The 19,482-nt window shown below is 39.0% G+C and overlaps 1 protein-coding gene and 1 long non-coding RNA gene across 2 annotated transcripts; both read right to left on the bottom strand.

Moving 5' to 3' along the window:
* Positions 1-2,225: 2,225 nt before the first annotated feature.
* Positions 2,226-7,756, bottom strand: LOC139117160 (monocarboxylate transporter 12-like). Its single transcript, XM_070680033.1, has 4 exons — positions 7,404-7,756; positions 5,350-5,493; positions 3,655-4,422; positions 2,226-2,577 (listed from the first exon to the last, which is right to left on the bottom strand). Exons 1-4 carry the CDS (start codon positions 7,606-7,608, stop codon positions 2,297-2,299), a joined length of 1,398 nt encoding a protein of 465 aa, XP_070536134.1. The 5' UTR covers positions 7,609-7,756; the 3' UTR covers positions 2,226-2,296.
* A 4,425-nt stretch (positions 7,757-12,181) lies between these two features.
* On the bottom strand, positions 12,182-19,223 carry LOC139117150 (uncharacterized). Its single transcript, XR_011548462.1, has 3 exons — positions 19,209-19,223; positions 17,865-18,153; positions 12,182-15,297 (listed from the first exon to the last, which is right to left on the bottom strand). It is a non-coding gene; the product is annotated as an uncharacterized lncRNA (long non-coding RNA).
* Between the last annotated feature and the right edge of the window lie 259 nt (positions 19,224-19,482).

The raw sequence follows: 19,482 nt of genomic DNA, 5'->3' as shown, positions 1-19,482 counted from the left end.
TCAATACATCCTTGTATTTGAAATGCGGTTATTGTTAATTTTCAAATCATGCAAATATTTTCGAAAGAGCGCCGATATTCTCCTTGAATTTTCACCACGCATGTTTTGCCGTTGTAGACCACCCCTAAAATTTAAGGGTCGATCCCTAAAGATCGTCAGAAATCGAGTGATTGACTTTTGGGTAACCTCTATTGGCCAAGGGACGATGGTCATTACTCTTTCGGGGTCATTACCCGGCGCCAGTGATTTACCGAACTCCCGTTGACCTTTAAACAGGTTTAGTTAGTCCACACACCTGGTCTGACACACCTGACAAAGTCGGGTGCGTGATCAGAATGCATTTTGCGTCAATGAAAATTCAAAACAGACGACTCCATACGTTGACTTTCCTTCTCAGTTCGAGACTGTAATTATCATATCACGTCCCTCTTCCTCAGACAGTCGAGACACTTCGGGGATTTTTTGGTCTGTCTCGACTGCCCACGGTTCACCTGAAGTATGGAGATGTTTAATTCGAAGAAAGATACAAAGTGTCTATTCCAAACTAACAACATTAGGGATGTATCGGTAGAGGGTTGTGAAAATGCTGGCATTTTTTTCGCGTTCCAAAATTTGACATTTTCTTTTTATTCTGCATTGTATACAAACTTTAAAAATTACAAGTCTTTTCTTCATGTGAAATTTTTAACAACCAGCATGGATGCAACATTTTTCTTTGGTAATTTTTTTCTAAAGATTTTTCGCTATTTTTAATGCTCACTCCTCCATGTAATGGTCGATTACTCCTATAACCCGATCAGTACTAGTGTTTGTACATCGTGTGAACTTGACCATACGTAGGTTTCTCAATCGCCCACGGCAACAATAGTCAGGGAAATCTGAAATGAGTTCTTAAGGAGAAGCATCGATGATACCACCATTAGACTCAACAACGCCTCCAAGCTGCAGCTGTAGGCAATCGTGAACTGCTGGAAATGTTTTAGTGTACGCTCCCTCCCTGGGGTGGGGGAGTAGGGAGCGCCCTCGAGCGACGGATCTTTCAGAGTGCGATTAGACCAAAACTGTCATCAAAGTTAAAGTTTGTTCCCGTCTGTTCACAGCCTGTTTTCAGTTTCAACATGCTTTGGGTAAACACTCTCAACTTCGTGACCCCAGTATCTGAGGATAATGTCTGAGAATAGATATCGCCAAATGAGTGCTACAGACAAGGTACAGTTTAATATCACTGCCGACGACACATGCCATGCTATGTTCACCTTTGACCTCAGAGAAAGGGACGGAAGGGAATATGGACAGGGGAGGATTTTCAGTGAGTCCGTTGATCTGTTTCCGGGAAACTAATCTGATAATATGACATTACATTACCCTGGGCATGACTTTACAATGCACATGGTAACATCGCTTAAAGATAAGGTGTTCATGGTGATTTTGACGGTGGAAAAAAACAAGACGTTAACTTTCTGAGCGTTTCTGTGACTTGCAGTCAGTGCGCAGCGCGCAAAATGTTAACTACTCACTGTTGCACAGAGCACGGTGTACGATGGCTTTCCTTGCATCGAAAAACAGCGCAACCTATAGCCGACTTTAAAGTTTGAAAGTGAAAAATTATAATGTTTACAAATCCTATCGAATGCGTTATCCACAGAAAGCTGACAAAGGCCAGTAGCTGTTACTTTTGATGGGTTTTTTCACTATTTTTATGTTTTGCATGTCAATTACAGTTTCTGCTTCTAGTTCTACTCCCAAAGCATGTTGAGATGCACGGTATTCGGCTTGTCAAGACAGACAAACACGTAATGTCATTGGTATGTCCACTCTATTGAAACTCATCGGAATAACGTACAGTAGGAAGACTTGGACGCCTTTCCGCGATAGAGGTGTATATTATATATATATATATATATATATATATATATATATATATATATATAATATATATATATATATATATATATATTGTTTTACAATGTATTTAGGCACTTTATAGTCAGAAGCAGAGCTATAGAGCAAATTTTTATAGTCAAAGCTCCGAATTGAGTTTTCAGATACGCATGATTAATATACATCCAACCACTAATCTCTCTCTCTCTCTCTCTCTCTCTCTCTCTCTCTCTCTCTCTCTCTCTCTCTCTCTCTCTCTCACACATTCAGAAAGGCGTCTGTTCATTGACGTATTGATGCAATAATCGTTCCATCGCACATCACGTGTATCAATACTCTGTCTCCTCTGTTAACTACAGTACTTTATCAAATAATAATCCATGGTGTGTTTCATGGCCGCTGTACGTCCACATTCCTATGCTATACTTTCAATATTCGAGTCGTTTAATCCGGGTACTTTTTGAGTGTTTTCCACTGTCAATGACGTTGATACGACATTGCTGTTATTCTCCACTGGATTTGTGTTGTCGTCATGTGACTCGCACGCATGCTCGCTGCGTTTGGTTTCCTCTTGTCTCTTGGACTGTTTAAGCTCGATTATGTTCTTCGCCACGGTGATGAGGGCGCTAACGAAAAAGAAACATCCACCTGCGTAGTACGGATTGTGGTAGTCTCCTGTGGCGTCAAAGATCCAACCTATAGACGTCAATAAATTAGAAATAAAATCGAATTGGGTACGATTGACGAAACATTTGAAATTAACGTTTTCTGAAGTGCCCTAATCTGGTAGTTATGGGAATTTTTGCTTTGGTAAGATGTCATCATACATGCGATTACCCAATTATCAAATCTTCATCCATTGTGACAGGAAATAATTTTACGTATACAGCCATTATAATTTTGCAAGCAATTTCAGCTATACGTATCTAAACAAAAGCAAAAGCACAGACATCCTTTGTCCTGTATATATCTGTCCCTTAAAGGCCCATGAGCTGCAACTCTGCGAAATTTTGTCCGACCTCAAGGATACCTCCAATTTCCTCAGACATTCATTGCAATCTGCAAATTGAACGATGAAGTCATTAACTATGCTTCAACAAATTTTGCTTGTGGCAGAATAGGCAAGACATTTGACAGATTTTTGTTCATTTTAAATTTCCCGCCATTTTCAAAATCTTGTCATATAGGGTGAAAGACGGAGAATTGTTTTTAAGTGGAATGAATCCCTTTCCTGTCCTTTTGATCAGTTGCACAATGTTGTATTTGTAAAGATTCAAATATGTACATGCACCATTTACACTGTTTATCATGTAGTTGCATGGAGGCGGCCATATTTGGGTGCGGCACCCGTTTATTATTTGTCTCACTGACTCGGAAACCTCCCCATGCAGTCCCACTCAGTTGATAATTATACATGAGTAAACATCTCTGAGTAAGAACATTTTATGGACTAATTTAAATATAAAATCCTTAAAATAATTTCAAAACACGAGAGAGAGAGAGAGAGAGAGAGAGAGAGAGAGAGAGAGAGAGAGAGAGAGAGAGAGGATAAGTAATACGAAACATGGCAAAATAAACTACAACAAGCTACTGCAATGCTGCGTATACAAACAAAGATAGGTATTTACGTATCCAATTGTTTCAATCTTTTGTTTTGTACAGAAACATTTCTCTTACATTAATATTCTTTTTTACTTTCACTTTGTTGGGATGCCCTTACCCCATTCCTGTGGAGCTTGTTACAGTTTATCCAATCATGTACCAGTGTCTTACCTGCCATAGGTGGCGCGATTAGAACTCCTGCTGCCATGACAGCAGTACCGTAACCAAACGCGGTCACCAAATTCTCTTGACCTACAATTTCCCTGAAAAGCACGCTGAACAGTGGCAGGTATACACCGACGCAAAAGCCAAGAATGGCGCCATGAACCATGGACCCGGGGAAATCAGTTAAAAAGGGACTGCACGCAGATGTGATTCCCGCTACAATTATTGAACTACGATACAGGTTGATGGCGGAAACGTAATTCTTGTCGATTAAAAAACCATGCAGACGACCGAACGTCCCGGTGATACCGAACACTGAAACGATTAAAGCTGCTTGATTTGCAGTCATCCCGAGGAACACGGCACGGGGTGCTAAATGGACGACAGTAGCGTACAGGGCTACTGCCAGTGGCCACTCAGAAGCTAGTACAACTGTGTACGTTGGAAATTCTCGGAAAAGAGAAATGTCAAGCAGCTTTCGGCCAACTTTGGTATTTCCACCATTCTCTACTTCCTTTTCTTCACGTCTCTGTCTGTGCGTCGGTGGTCGAAACAAAGCACTACATACGCAGATTTGAGAGTTAATTCCGGCAAGAATGATGTAAGCCCCTCTCCAACCGTAATGGTCTATCGCCGCCTGGAATATGAGCGTCAGGACGAAGCCACCGATCCCGGTGCAGAGAAACGCCATCCCATTGGCTAGTGCGTACTTCTTCTCGAAATACTCGCCAATCAGTGACACTGTTGGTGCAAACGCTACACCTAATATTGATGCTGTATAAAGAAAATAAAACGTATCCATGAACATGACCGGGAAAGTTTATGCCGATTATATATTATATGTGTTCAGTAACCTGACCGCCCCTATGTAAAACGCTCCGCCCCTGCATTTTTTCGCATTTTCAAAAATAACGCATCACTTTCCATAAATTTTGCTGTTTTTTTTTATGGGTCATACCGAATAAAAACTGAAAAATGTTCCCGACCGACCTAGTCTATTTCCCGATGGCATGTTATCAGAAGTACAATCTTTTACAGCCTAACAATGCTGGGAACAAAAATTCTCGCAAACAGCTTAATTTAAATTCGGATACTAACTGTAAAAGCTTCATACAGAAGAAAGAAAAGTTTATGTTCGTATTCGTCATGAATACAAAATCAAGTAATTTCAGGTGTAATTCAAATATTAGTCAAACAGAGGAGAAACAGTTGATGAAAAAAAACAACCTACCAGTGTTCTAAATCACAAATAGAAGTAGGCTAAAATAGAACACTAAAATTGAAGGTAGTAATTTTGGTTGAACACTATACTTACTGCATTAATACCCATAAATAAGCCGTCACAGACTAAAGAGAGTTCGAAAGAACCGAATGGACTCTTTTCGTGTGATGTGCAGCAGTGTAGTTTTCACAGAGGCAAAACGTTGTGAAAGTGTTGACATATATGTACGTGTTCCTAGCCCCCTCCCCAAACTCAAATGCCCCTTCCCCCATACCGTGAACTAGCTTTCGCTATGCATTAATAAGAAGTCTCTCATGAATATTTGCACTGATATCTTTTCTGTGTGAGACATTCCAGCCACTGTTTTTCATCAGCTCTCATACGGGACTGTTTTTCCCAATAATCTTGTAAATTGACTTGTGCTCTGAGTTGATAAGTGCCTTCCTTTGCGAATAACGAAGAAAACATCATTAACTGACCTGTAAATACACCATAGCTGATATACAAGTACACAATGCCAGTTGCAAATGAGCAGGACAAGTAACCAATTGTCGACAGCGCACCGACAGCCATAACTACTATCCTTGCCCCAAAACGCCTCGAGAGGGCGCCTGCTATGGGTCCTGTGAAGCGGCGAAGAAGTAAAATGGTTACGGGAGAAAACGTATTAGTTATAGCACCGTCAGAACATATACATGGGCCTAGGTGTGCAGAGTTTACACGTGTGAAAACAATGTTTGTATCGGTCGGCTTTGACCTCACAGGGTCAAAGGTCACCTACAATTACAGACGCCACCACAGAGAGTGTTTTCGGGCGTTTTGGATGAAGTAAATCTTCTAATTGGGTTCTTTTTGGATGCAATTGTTTATCTTTTTCCTCCAAGTGTGTATCTCCGAATGTAAAGCACCTGTATGCCTTGAAATAATACTATAACATGGTTGTCATAACACGTTCACAAATGGGGTTTGGTAGCATTACGATCGATGTTACAATACTTATATATGTCCATTGTAGGTCATCATGGCTGCGGCTTTGCCGTGACATGGCCAGCAGCCTATCTACATAATGAGATATTCATTTTCATCTGATTAGTACTTGTACTAAAATCTTGCTGAACAGCGAATGCATGATAAGTATATAAATGCGTGCAAGCTTATTGCACAATCTAATTGATATGATTTTTAGTGAATAAAGAGGGTATGAGCGTTCGTTCATAAATCAAAATTACTAGAATGACCTTTGGCAATACATGCATAATAATTCCACGTATATAGTCAAGCAAATCAAAACCGTGTAAATGCCGCAGGAAGGTGCGTTTTTGATGATTTTGTTATTTCCTCGACAGTTTTTGGCTCTCTTATAGCCATAAAGGAGATCAAACGGCTGGTAGAGATAACATTTGATTACAAATTCGCTGTTTCATGTCCAGATAAAAGCAATGGTAGTACATGAAACGTTGAATCATCGGATATTCAACTTATCATCGTAGTTTAATAAGTGATGTGCACTCAACCGTATTATATATCCAGACCGTGAGTCAGCCCTACAAATATTAGTACAACTGTTAAGTGATGATTTACATAAAACACGTGACGTCATGGTATATTGTTTACCATGGTTAGTAGTAAATCGGACATCATAATAGAATGTCCGTCTTTGGTAACTGCTCGGCACAAATATACTGTTATTGTCTTAATCAAGCAAAGAACAGTTCATGACATCCACCATGGCTAGATAAGACCTTTTTGTATCAAAGAAAGTTTTATAGGTAGTGTTAATATAGCGTAGGGTTGTAATGCTTGCAAAATGTGAAACAGTGCAGTTTTCAATAATCATTGATGGTTGACTTCGGTCAACCGATGCTTAGCAAACTGTTGTAAAAATAAATTTAATTGATGATGTACATGTCACAGAAAAAAATCACGCCATGAACAAATTCTGTGACTTCGACCATGCATTCAAGAACGCTCTCGCCGACTGTTTCATGAAAATGACAGCCATGAGATGTGATGAGCACAGAAATCGGCGAATGTGTCGGTCGATGGACGGGTTTACTGCTAACGGCACTCACACGGCGTCCACTAATGTACGAGATGTGTGCACTCTCCAAGTACCTGAACGCTTTCAGCGCCAAGTGATTTTTCGCCTCGTTTATATAATACACCACAGTCAAATTTTTTTTCAGATTTTTGCCAACATTGTGATAAAACACTGAAATGTGATATCCATTTCGTCAAAATTATCAAAATATTACAAAAAATTCATAAAAATCGCTGAAAATGTTGCACTAAAATTTTGGTGGGAAAAATTACAGCACCCAAAGGGTTAACATGTGACTCTGATGAACAAACATATTTCAGTACGACTATCACGATCTGACCTAAGACTCTATCACACTATATCTTGTATACGTTATATGTATATCTGAAGTCCTGCCTTGATTTGAATATGTATTCTGATAAGAGAACCGACGTGATTTGTAAGTGAATGTGACTGAAACAGCGCTCACCTATACACAAAAACGACACTAACCTACACACAGCTTGAGTGCGGATCCCAGTGACATTATCCAGGAGATTTCGGCGGACGTCGCTTGGTAATACCGCTGCAGCTCAACGAAAAACGGCCCCAATGCGAAGTCGATACCGACCACTAGCATCAATGTGATGGAGCTTCCAAATACAACAACCCATCCCCATCCTCCGTCCAAATCCTTCCTGTCCGAAGTGGGTTTCATTTTACCACTCAGGCTGCCAAATTATAGTCACAAGTTTTCAACTCAGCACCGTCTGTTCCATCAGCTTTGCCGCAGGCCTAAATCGCCGATGCTCACCAAGTATTTAACGGTTACAACTCATCCTCTAAGCCGTATCAGGGAAGGTGAATCGCTTTCAGGGACATGCTTAGGACACGCTCATTTTCATTCGCGGGGGGGTGGGTGGGTTTGATACGTTCAGCTATAATTTGTGAGCCCTCTTCGGCGTTGCCTCCTCCCGGACAGCATGATCTCTTGTTACGTCATTGAACCTCTCTGGTCAGGTCAACTTTCACCAAGATCAAATGAATATGTTGATATTTTGGTAATGAACAGTCATCAGAACTGCGCCTGTGCGAGTTTCTTGTTTACAAACAAGGTGTTTCGTGCACGATATCTAGATGCACCTCATCATCATAGTTGCAACATTTAAATTGTACAATGTATATTATGACAGACATGTTTTAACTTACATCAATTAGGCCAAAGTAATTAAATTCTTTGTTTTGCGTCCCCACCCGCGTAGGTTTTTAAGGTTTTCATGAAAAACACACACAATGTATTTGAATAGAAATTTTAGGACATGACCGCTTAGCTTTTCTGAACTAAAATTTTGTTACAATTTTTATTTGCTGCAATCAAATTACATTGTGTTAATTTTCTTGTGTGTGTTTTTCAGCCGCTTAGACGCGTACCTTTCCCATTTTGAGTGGACGCAAAACAAAGAATTTAATTACTTTGGCCTTACCATTGTACCTTGGATACAGTGTTTACATTGGTCGTATGCCAAAGTTCAAAACTTGACCGAACCAATCTCTCCTTGAAACGATGGGCTCAAAGCTACATACGTACCCGCTTGACCGGTTATATTGGGTAAAACCCTACTCCACCCCCCACCCGCCCCGCAATCTTTACAGTAAGAGACGGCCTATTAGATCCTTTGATAGGGTGATCAGGATTCTGATGTGTATTTTTTTGCGTCACAAACTTCGACAATGTCTTTCATTTGTAAGTTTCAATGATGAGCATACTTTTATCCCCGAGTCACACAAAAGTCAGCATCCCACAAAGTCAGCATGGCCAGAAACTGTTTGTTTAGTTGCCACTGCAATTTGTGCTAGGCAAACTTTTTCCCATTACTGGCCACCCCTCCCTGGACTAAATGGTCCATTCCTGACCACGTGTACTTCGACATGGGCAGAACCAGCACTTTTCATCGGTCAGGCTATGATCGATATTGATGAGGGTTTGTAGAAGTCATTATAAGGTTAGTTGTGTTGCATATCGCAGTACCCAGTAATGTAATGTGACGTGATGGACGACACAGGGAACTGCCGCATACATGCAATCTGACTTAATGACCCATATTTAAACTAAGTCACAATGTTCAATTATAGATCGATACCCGGTGCGAACCAAGTTACCCGGTACCAATATCAAGCGATTATCTTTCACACGTTGACATAATGAAAACTAGTAAGTCCTATCGAGAATTGCATATATTCCATTGGTGTATAGTTGAACAATCAAGGGTGGATCATATCTATTTCTGCCAATATTTCCGGCGATAAAAACGCTACCAGCCGAAATAATGTGTGAATGCGAATAGTATCTAACCCAGAAACACATGTAATACATGGTGCGGCGGAAACGGTGAAATGACATATCTTGGAGAGAAGAATGTTATCACCATGGTTGGAGTAAAGGCTCGTGCCACTACCTGTAACAACATAATTTAGATTTTCGTATCGACCTTAGCCTGAGTGCCACTTCTTCAAATTAAAACATTACATACCTCGATCAAAGTTTTACTTTCTCGTTAAGAAACTTATAAAGGGATCATAGAGGTAACAAAATCACAAATTATATGCGACGTAAATGAAACTTTCTGCTCAGAATTGACACTGCGCAGAATTCCTCTGGACTTGAACCTGACTTCTGCAATAACCTGAGAACGTGTTATGCCCTGTCACAGTGATGTATTATCTCTTGCGCCAACACGATGGATATTGAGTAGAGGTCTCAAGCTCTTCTACTTGGAGAACGCAATAGCCAACAGAAAGAAATGTTTGATATCATAATCTTGTTTTATACTTAAAGCCGGCCGCACACGAGAGAAATTAGCTGAGCAAAAATCCTCGCGAGGAAAATTGCTCAGCAAACTTCTCCCCGTGTGCGGTCGATTTTTTGCGCGTTGCATCACTCTTTTGCGCGTTGAGTAAAATATCCAACATGTTTGATATTTTTTTCCTCGCGAGGAAAATTACTCACCGTGTGCGCTCGACTGAGTAATTTTACTCACGACTTTCTACCTACGCGCATGCGTGGAATCACATGACAGTACAAAATGGCTGCCCCTATGGAAAACGATAGTTATATTAATGATGCAGTTATTGAGGATAAATTAGTTGAAATCTGGTCAAGTTATCCCGCCTTATACGACGTTAGATCACCCGATTTTAAGAATAGGGACAAAAAAGAACATGCACTTGTAGCGATAGGGACGAAGCTTGGAAAAATAGGTAAAAATGGGAGATTCGCATATTTGTGTTCTTTCAAGTCAAACATATAACTCCGCTCCGGGATTGAGAGTTCCTCTCCCCTACAAATTCCCTCATTTATTAGTCTCGTCGTGTCGCGCTTACGCGACTATTATGTTGATAAACATCAATTTTAGTACACCTAGAACTTCTCGGTTTCTATCGGGTGAGAGAGTAATTGTCCAACCTTACTCCATGCAACCCCGTTTATATAATCTGTGTACGGTTGTGTGTAGATTCCCAAGTATGCTCGAGCGATCAGAGTAACCGCGGGCTAAATACACGAAAATCACGATCAATGTGATTTTAACATAATGTAATCCCTTTTCAATATTTAGCAGATATTTAAATTAGATCAATGGATCTTTTATTGCGTGTTAGTTTTGGCAAGTTCGTTTTTGCGTACAGAAAGGCCACTGATTTAGTGAGGCATCTTGGGATATGTTTTCAACAAGGGGGACACCCTCACGAAGCGTGCGCCGCACGACGAAACTTATAAGCTGATTAAACATATGCGAAGACCGTCACAAAATAATTTGAATAATAATAAAGGCACAGCGACATGGTAATTAGCATAACAGAGGCAGGTAAGTATCTTCGGTGGGGAGGTGTCACTTTTTCTTTTTAATTTTATTATGGCGGCGAAGCACTTTGTCACCTGTTACAAAAATGCTAAATGGGGCCTATATCTTATTGTTGTATGGCGCCTTTCATTTCGATACTGTGCATTCATAGGCAATTATGTGATTTCAGAAAAAGGGGAACATAAACAGAAAAGAAATAGGAAAAAACCAATCATGAATTTTAGCATATAATTTTTTTTTATTTTATCTCATAAAGATCAGGATAAATCTGAATGTTTCGCCTTTTTGATTTATCAAGTAAGGGTTGGTGGAGAGAAGGAAAAGCATGTTTGCAGGAAGTATATTTTACTTTTATAAATCAGTTATGGCTTCTCTCATTTTAATAAAAAATAATTTTTTAAACAATTGGCCGAAATGTCAATTTGAATCAGAAACCAATTGGTGTGTACAATAAGTAAAGGGAAATTTACCCTGAAAATTAATTTCAACTAATTTATCCTCAATAACTGCATCATTAATATAACTATCGTTTTCCATTGGGGCAGCCATTTTGTACTATCATGTGATTCCACGCATGCGCGTAGGTAGAAAGTCGTGAGTAAACTTACTCAGTCGAGCGCACACGGTGAGTAATTTTCCTCGCGAGGAAAAAAATATCAAACATGTTGGATATTTTACTCAACGCGCAAAGAGTGATGCAACGCGCAAAAAATCGACCGCACACGGGGAGAAGTTTGCTGAGCAATTTTCCTCGCGAGGATTTTTGCTCAGCTAATTTCTCTCGTGTGCGGCCGGCTTAAGGATGGCGAATTTTGGTGTCTGGTGTCTTTTTTTGCCAATGTCCCAGAGGAAGGGGACAAAAAGTGACTTATTTTTAGACCGAAGGAAAAATATTACCACCTAGGGGTAAATCTGTAGTGAAAAGTAGATTAGGTAGCAGACATTTATTTACCCTCCCCCCGTTGCGATAATGGTCATCTTTGTTACCCTGTTTTTTTTCTTCTCCTACCATCCATGAACATTTCTGTCATCCGGTGATATGGCTGATGTTCGATAAGGGAACAAGTGGGCCGGAAGAAAAAATGGGCGTGTCACGATAATAAAAAAACCAGTGTATAAGGGGGCCTTTAAAATTCCAGAGTAATATAAGGGGCCTGCAACTTTTAACTCAATGCAAATTTAATATAGGGATAAATCACTCTGAACAGGGCAGAAAACAATTCTTTCATAAACAAGTTTTTCTGAGGTTACGACTGTGTTTCATTCAATGACTAACGATCATAAACATTTTGCGCTTATTAACGCTGTAATGCTGAATGTCAAAGTGTCGGAATGAGAAATGACGTCATTGGGTAACTAAAAAGCAGACAATACGTGAGGGAAAAGACCTTCAGGCAAACTAATCAATTGAACCATAGAACATAGACAAAATCTATTTTAGCGTATATGAGTTAACAGATACCGTTAGGTTTTTATTGATTGTTTTATTTATAGTTTGCCCGGTATATTCATGTGTATAACACATTGGTATCTTTTGATAAAATTTCAATATCATATCTGTAGGCACACCTGAGTACTTCTAATCACCTTAGTCCATTGATTAAATTTACGCCAATTGTCAAACATAAACAAATTCATTAAGAGGAAAAAACTGTTTACAGCTTGTGTCATAGACTACAATGTATGGTGAAATGTCACTTTCGGGCGAAATTCCAAATTCAAATTTCTTGTACACAAGTACCCTTCTAATCACCCTATTCTAGTGAAGTACATTTATATCAATTGTCATGCATATATAGTAGTAGTAGTAGTAATTTATTATGGTGACTAGTGATAAACACCAAGCCACAACGGGCTAATAGTCACTTTAAAATTAAGTTAAATACATGTGAGGAAAGCTGTTCCTAGAAAATCTAAATACAAACAGTTACATTTTCACAGTACAAATCAGGTAAGTCATTTGAAAACCAAGATCAACGGCTGAAAATTAACGCGTTACATATGTTAGCGATTGTCGTCTTTTGTAAGCTTTACAAATAAATTTGATTGTACGCCCACTGGCGTTATTAATTAAAAAATCGAATTTCTGAACATCTGAGTAATCTTCAAAGTTTCTACAAATATTATAAACAGCATCAAATAAAGTTGTCCGGTAATCATTGTACAATGAACAATGTAATAAAAAATGCATTTCGTCCTCAAGGGCGTTGTCGTTACAATAAATACATTTTCTATCTTGTACAATTTCTCCTCTATATCTGCCAGTTTCCACACGAAGTGGTAATATCCCAAATCTAAACTGAGCATAAAGTGAGCGGCTACTTCTCTCTAAATTATATAATAAATAGTTTTCCCTTTGAAAGGCCCTTTTAAAATTCTTATAGGTACGTAGTTTGGGTTGGTTGTTTACTTTGTCAGACCATTGAATTACTCTGTCTGCTTCAACTTTTTCTTTAACTTTTACCAGATCACAACAACCTCCATTTTCCAAAACATCAATATCTAAATAGTCAAAAATTTCATGCAATTCATAACTAAAATTATTAATACATAAAGAGTTATCCCATAAGAAAATTCGTTTACACAATCGGTTATGATCCATATTCACCAGTCTATTCCAGTATCTGACCATGCTGGTCCAGTGTCTAGTTTTTGATGAAATCCAACAAGTATCACCTTCAATGGCTGAAGTGGGAGCAAACTTATGAACTCCTAGAAAAAATCGAAGAGCTCTATTTTGGATATTGTCACACTTTACATGAGATGCAAATCCCCAGATAGCAGAACAATAGTCCATAATAGGTACTACACAGTTGTCATACAATTTTGTAAATGTACAAAAACCCATATTTTTAACAGTTTTTAAACTTTGAATAAATTTTACCAAGAGCTCTGCTTGCAGATTCTGCAAGCATCTCAGACATATATTTGAAATGTAAAGATTCTTCTAACACAACCCCAAGGTATTTACATTTTGTAACATACTCTAATATATAAATGCACTGATATACAGTCTTGTACTGGAAAAAGTGTTCACTGTTTGCATCATAGATAACCGTGTATAGTTAAATGTGAATATTTGGTGAAATCTAAAATCATATTTCTCGTACATATACGCACTTCCAATCACCATATCCTAGTGAGGTACAATCGTATCACATGCCAAACCGCAATAGCCAAACACATACAAATGCGCGCGCTCACACGCCAACCCACACAAACCTACACAACACATCCCCACCACCGCACGCACACACACTCTCTCTCTCTCTTATAAAAAAAGAGATGTTTTGGAAAACCTGTCATTACTGATGTTAAGTTATTGGATATCACTAAAAAGGAATTGTGATAACATTTCTCTGGGGTCGATTCATCTTCGAGTTACGGCTTTAAATAGACGTTGAACATATGAAATTGCCGTAAAAGCCTTTGACAGGCCTTTTTATCCTCATGTAATATACATTTCTCAGCATGAAAAATCCTACTTAAATCTTTTCTGTACAAAGACTCAAATGAAGTCGAGTAGATTTTTTATCATGTGTTATTTGTTACTCGACCTTAGAATTTGTACCGTGTTCCTTGTTTATGATAATTGCTTCAAAGCTGTTATTAAATAAGACACGGCCATCAATTATTTCAGAACATTTCTTGCTCTTCAAGAGAGACATCAGATCGTCCTGGATATGCTGGGGAACTGATTTACGAAAATGACAAATGTGAGTTAAAAAGTCTAAAATGCGATTTCCGACGTCGGAGTTTTCGTCGAATACTTCCGAAATATCGGCTCTGCTACCGTTAGGCTCTGGCACGGCAGAAAAAGGGATACCCTTCTTCTTTAACGCATCTTTGACATCAGCTGAAGAGATGAAGTTCATTCGGTCATCGCCCAGGATATCGCCGTGCTTTTTCCAAAGATTGTGGAAACCTCCATTCTCGGCAACAGACGTGACGATCAGCAAACCTCCTGGTTTCAAACTGTCATACATCTGAGCTAGGCTATCCTTGAAGTCGCGAAAGTAATACACAACCTCGAGTGCATCAATTAAATTAAATTTATTAGCATTACCATCGTTTTCTTCAATTCCGCGTCCCTGAAATTCTTCAAAGGTCTCGTTACACCATTCAAAAGACACTTGTCTGAACTCTTCCATATTTTCGGACACGTATTTCTGATATTTCTGTAATTCGTGGACCGATGGCTCAATCTCAGTGCAATGAAGGCGAGGAAATTTTTCTTTCAGGCGACCTATTAACATTCTGTTCACTTCTCCAGCGGCGGTGCCGACACTCAAAACACGAAAGGGAGTGTCACTGACTTCGGAACCCTGGGGTGTATTATCATGGAGAGCCATTGCGTTGATTAGAGGCGGTAATACCTCGCGACAAAATCGAGGCATACGCTCAGCTAACCACTTCCCACGGGGCAGAAACTCTCGTCTGCATTCATCGTAATGGTCGATGTCACTGAATAGACTTCGAAAACGGGATAGATGAACTGATGACATTTCAGCAACGTGGTTCACCGGGGGAATGCTTGTACTTTAGAACTGCGAGAAAATAGCAAAATGATTAATGTTATGTTTATTCTTAAGGTGAGAGTCTTTTGCTATGTGGATTGCTCGTTCTACGACTCCCTTAAAGGTATACAGTCACCTGTAATCTAAATATGCCCATATATGGTCAGAGGGGCGTTCCTTGGTATTCAAAATGCCCATGTGAGGGCGCTGTTTTTAAAAAGCGGTCACCCGCTTAAACTCTGTGATTGGTTAGATTTTCTCTTTCCATGGTAACTGTGGCAAAATTGGAACAGGTGACAGTATATCTTTAATTTAGAGCGAAACGCCGGAAGATGTTCCTGTCGACTGAAGAGCAATTTCTTCACATTAAAACATATTATTTAGAAGAATGATAATTGCCAAAATCATTGAGGTCACTGTGGCCCCGGTCCTACTGCCAATCTCTGCAAGTCACCGCACTGTGGCATCACTGGTTTGCCAAAATGAACAGCTATTAAAGGTATACAGTCACCTGTAATCTAAATATGCCCATATATAGTCAAAGGAGCGTTCATTGGTATTCAAAATGCCCATGTGATGGCGCTGTTTTTAAAAAGCGGCCACCTGCTTAAAATCTATGATTGGTTAGATTTTCTCTTTCCATGGTAACTGTGGCAAAATTGGAACAGGTGACAGTATATCTTGAAGCTTGTGTTTGTTTTATCAGCCATTATGGAGGTAATTAGCATCTACTTATTCTGCTATTTTTTTCAATAGCGCCGAACACCTTTGCTACTCAGCTTTCCAAGCTATTATCCACTGTTAGCCACTCGTATCTCGCTAGAAGATGGCTATCAGCTATTCTATCACTTTGCAGTTGTGTCAAAAACTGTAATCTCTCTTTATTGAAGGATCGTTCATGATCATTACCTCTCAGTAAGGCCAGAGAAAAAAAAATCTTGTTCATCGGATTTTTGGACCAAGTCCCAGGAGCGGCGAGCGAAAATTTTTTTTTATTTTTTTTTAGGCCGAAGGTAAACGCGGTGTCATTTTTGGACTGATGCAGACAAGGCAAGATAATTGTTTCCCTTTTTACCAGAAATATCTCAGACAAGAAACACTGATACTGGTAACTGAATTCAATACTATATTTCCCAACAATAACATAGGCCATTACATTGACAGTTAGTGTTTGCACAACATATTCTGAGCATTTCAACATTCTCTCAGAATAAAACTAAAATGTACAGCAAATCACTGAAATTCAACAATTCAGTATTGTCCTTTAATATTGTCCTGGTGGGACCTAGCATCTGAGTTTTTTCATTTTACTTTGGCCCCATGTATTGGCCTCTTTACCACTGTCTATATATATACACATTTTACATGATAATGGTCTAACAACACTGTACTGTGATCGGAGTGAAGTTATATAGTCATCATTCAGATCGTACTTTAACATCGACGCAACCATGTGTTTTGTCATTGCCGTAAATTTTTATACTTTCGATGCAATTTTCATTCAATCGGATGCACCGTCCATCTGCTGTCACGATCTTGTTGAACAAATCGCCGAACGTAATATCAGGACAAACACTGCACTGAATAGCGTCTCTGGAACTAACTGTTGGCCATCACGTCGAATGTTGGCGATCAAATTAATACTCATGTGACATGTACAACCTTTACAAAACGAGCAAATTTCTGGCCAAATCGACCCACTTTGCGTCGTGATTCGCCAAATTCAGACGTAACAACAACGTGTTGGCGGTCAACTAAGTCCGAACACGAATGAAGTCTCATTCAGAATTCCGTGCCCGCGAAAACCCGACACAGTGTAGGGCGCCACCAGCGGCAGTACTAAAAATATTTGTAATGCGGGAGTAAGAATTTGCCGCGATCAAAAAAAAAATTCCAAATATGCCGAAGTAGAAGCGGCGATTCCGATGAACAATTTATTTTTTCTTCCTGGCCTAATGTTTTATCTCCTATTGCACCATACACAGTAGTTTTTCTATTGTCTATGATTGCACATACATTCACTCTGCATGCCGCTAATCTCAAGACAAAAACATCAGGCATTCCTCAACAATGGAGGGGTCTTTTGATCATGCTTTTACAATCACTATTTTGTTTGGCGCACGTGTTACGTCACTGATGAAGTAAAAGACAATGCAAGACTTGCCACTTATTCGATCAAGTAGCGATGGCAAACCGCCAAAATGTATACTGGTTCCAACTTGGTACTACAATCGATCAGCCTTACTTACTGGTTCGAAAGTTTTCAGATTTTAGCTATCGCTTTAATATTTTTTTTTTTGTAAATTTTAGTCGTCTGTGATATTTAGATAACGACTTATTACTGTAATTGGTAGGCTAATTTTCCCTTGAGAAGACAAAGGTCGATGGTAGGGTAGTAATTAATACGACCATGGCGGTAACCGCATAATAGGATCATTAGAGGTAGATTAGTTTTATCTTTATCTGTTAAAGTAATCAATTTATAAAAATTATGGAGGGGAGAGCCTCATGTGGGACCCAAGTCGACCCAATCTAAACTTTCACCTCATAATACAGAAGCTGGCTTTCTAACCGTGGCTTATAGCCCATTGACTTACCTTTCAAAGTTGAACTCGTAGGTGGACACCTTACGCAGAATTCAGCAAGACTTTCGCAGAATGCCTTTGCTGTATAATCACTTGCGTCATAGACGTGGTTCAAGTCGGTGGAATAAAATCAAATGATTTGTAACAGTTCCTCTGGTGTCTCTTCTATTTCTTACAAACCTACATGAATTTGGCAGCCCAAGTCAACCTTCCCTGGTGATCGATCGCGTTACCTTTCGAGTCTGCGCAGTAGTGATGTAATTTCTGCTGATTCACCGACTTGGCTAGACTTGTTTCAAGTCTGTTGCCATATCAATATCAAAACAGAATAAGGGATAGACCATTACACGTTGGAAGAGGGTGGTCAAAAACAGAAAAAAAATAACAAAGCAAAAAGTTAGGGAAAAAAATCTTCAGACTAGTTTGCAAAATAAACAAAAAATAAAACCAGAACGCTTTAATGCTGAATGTCAATCATTATAAATCTGACTGATTACTTATAATTTTTTTCCAAAAATTTACAAAAGTAAAAAACAATAAAATTGAGTCGGCAAAGAGTTCCAAAACAGCAGGCAGGAAATACAAGTACCTTTCCATGACAACTGCTGAAATTAGCCAGAAAATGCAAAAACTAGGCAGGCCTTTTCACTGGCTACCAGCCTAATCTACATGTCTTTTAAAGAACATTAAAAAGGTACAGTTTTTATGTTTTGGCACTTTGTTACATTGAAAAGTAAATATTTTATGCCCCCGGAAAAGTGATAAGGTAATGCCATAATTTTCATAATTGTTTCAGAGAGAAATTGTATTGTGCTCATTGAATAATACAAATAAATTGAATTCGCCGTTCCACTTTCGCTATGCAATCTGCCTGATAGAAATTAAAGAAGATGGGACAGTGGGAAATTGTTTTTATTCCAATGGTAGTGTTCGTATCCTTTTCCATAACTATCTATCTAGCTATCGAAATTACATACATACATACATACATACATACATACATACATACATACATACATACATACATACATACATACATACATACATACATACATACATACATACATACATACATACATACATACATACATACATACATACATACATACATACATACATACATACATACATACATACATACATACGTACGTACGTACGTACGTACGTACGTACGTACATACATACATACATACATACATACATACATACATACATACATACATACATACATACATACATACATACATACATACATACATACATACATGCATGCATGCATGCATGCATGCATGCATTCATAAGGATAGACAGACAGAAAAATCTTATACATATATATAGAAATACGGGAATACAAACCGAAATACATAATATGCGTTTGTGCCTACACCTCGTTGTCTTTATGGACTTCGGTAGACGATTAACTTTATGTACGTTTCCTCCATATGATTTAGCTGGATGTCTAGACGGCGATGGAAAGACGTACCTTTGCCAGAGAAGTGTGTGAAAGTTCAGTTGTAGGGCGATGAAGTGTCAACCGTACCCTCCGGAGTATATCGAGCCGTAGCCGGCAAATAGCTTCATTGTTATCAAGTCGCATGTCCGCAGCAAGTGCCGAAAATCAACGACGTGC

The sequence above is a fragment of the Ptychodera flava genome, chromosome 18, assembly GCF_041260155.1.
Source record: "Ptychodera flava strain L36383 chromosome 18, AS_Pfla_20210202, whole genome shotgun sequence".
Lineage (NCBI taxonomy): Eukaryota > Metazoa > Hemichordata > Enteropneusta > Ptychoderidae > Ptychodera > Ptychodera flava.
Note: the sequence above shows the minus strand (reverse complement) of the source record. Positions and strands in the feature narration are given on the sequence as shown.

What these genes read in the sequence shown, in the direction of transcription:
- LOC139117160 (XM_070680033.1), bottom strand. Translation starts at nt 7,608, where the DNA reads ATGAAACCCACTTCGGACAGGAAGGATTTGGACGGAGGATGGGGATGG. An exon ending in CGCACTCAAGCTGTGTGTAG is followed by an intron (nt 5,494 to 7,403) that starts GTTAGTGTCGTT and finishes GCCGCTTCACAG; the next exon opens with GACCCATAGCAGGCGCCCTC. An exon ending in AATCGCGCCACCTATGGCAG is followed by an intron (nt 2,578 to 3,654) that starts GTAAGACACTGG and finishes TGACGTCTATAG; the next exon opens with GTTGGATCTTTGACGCCACA.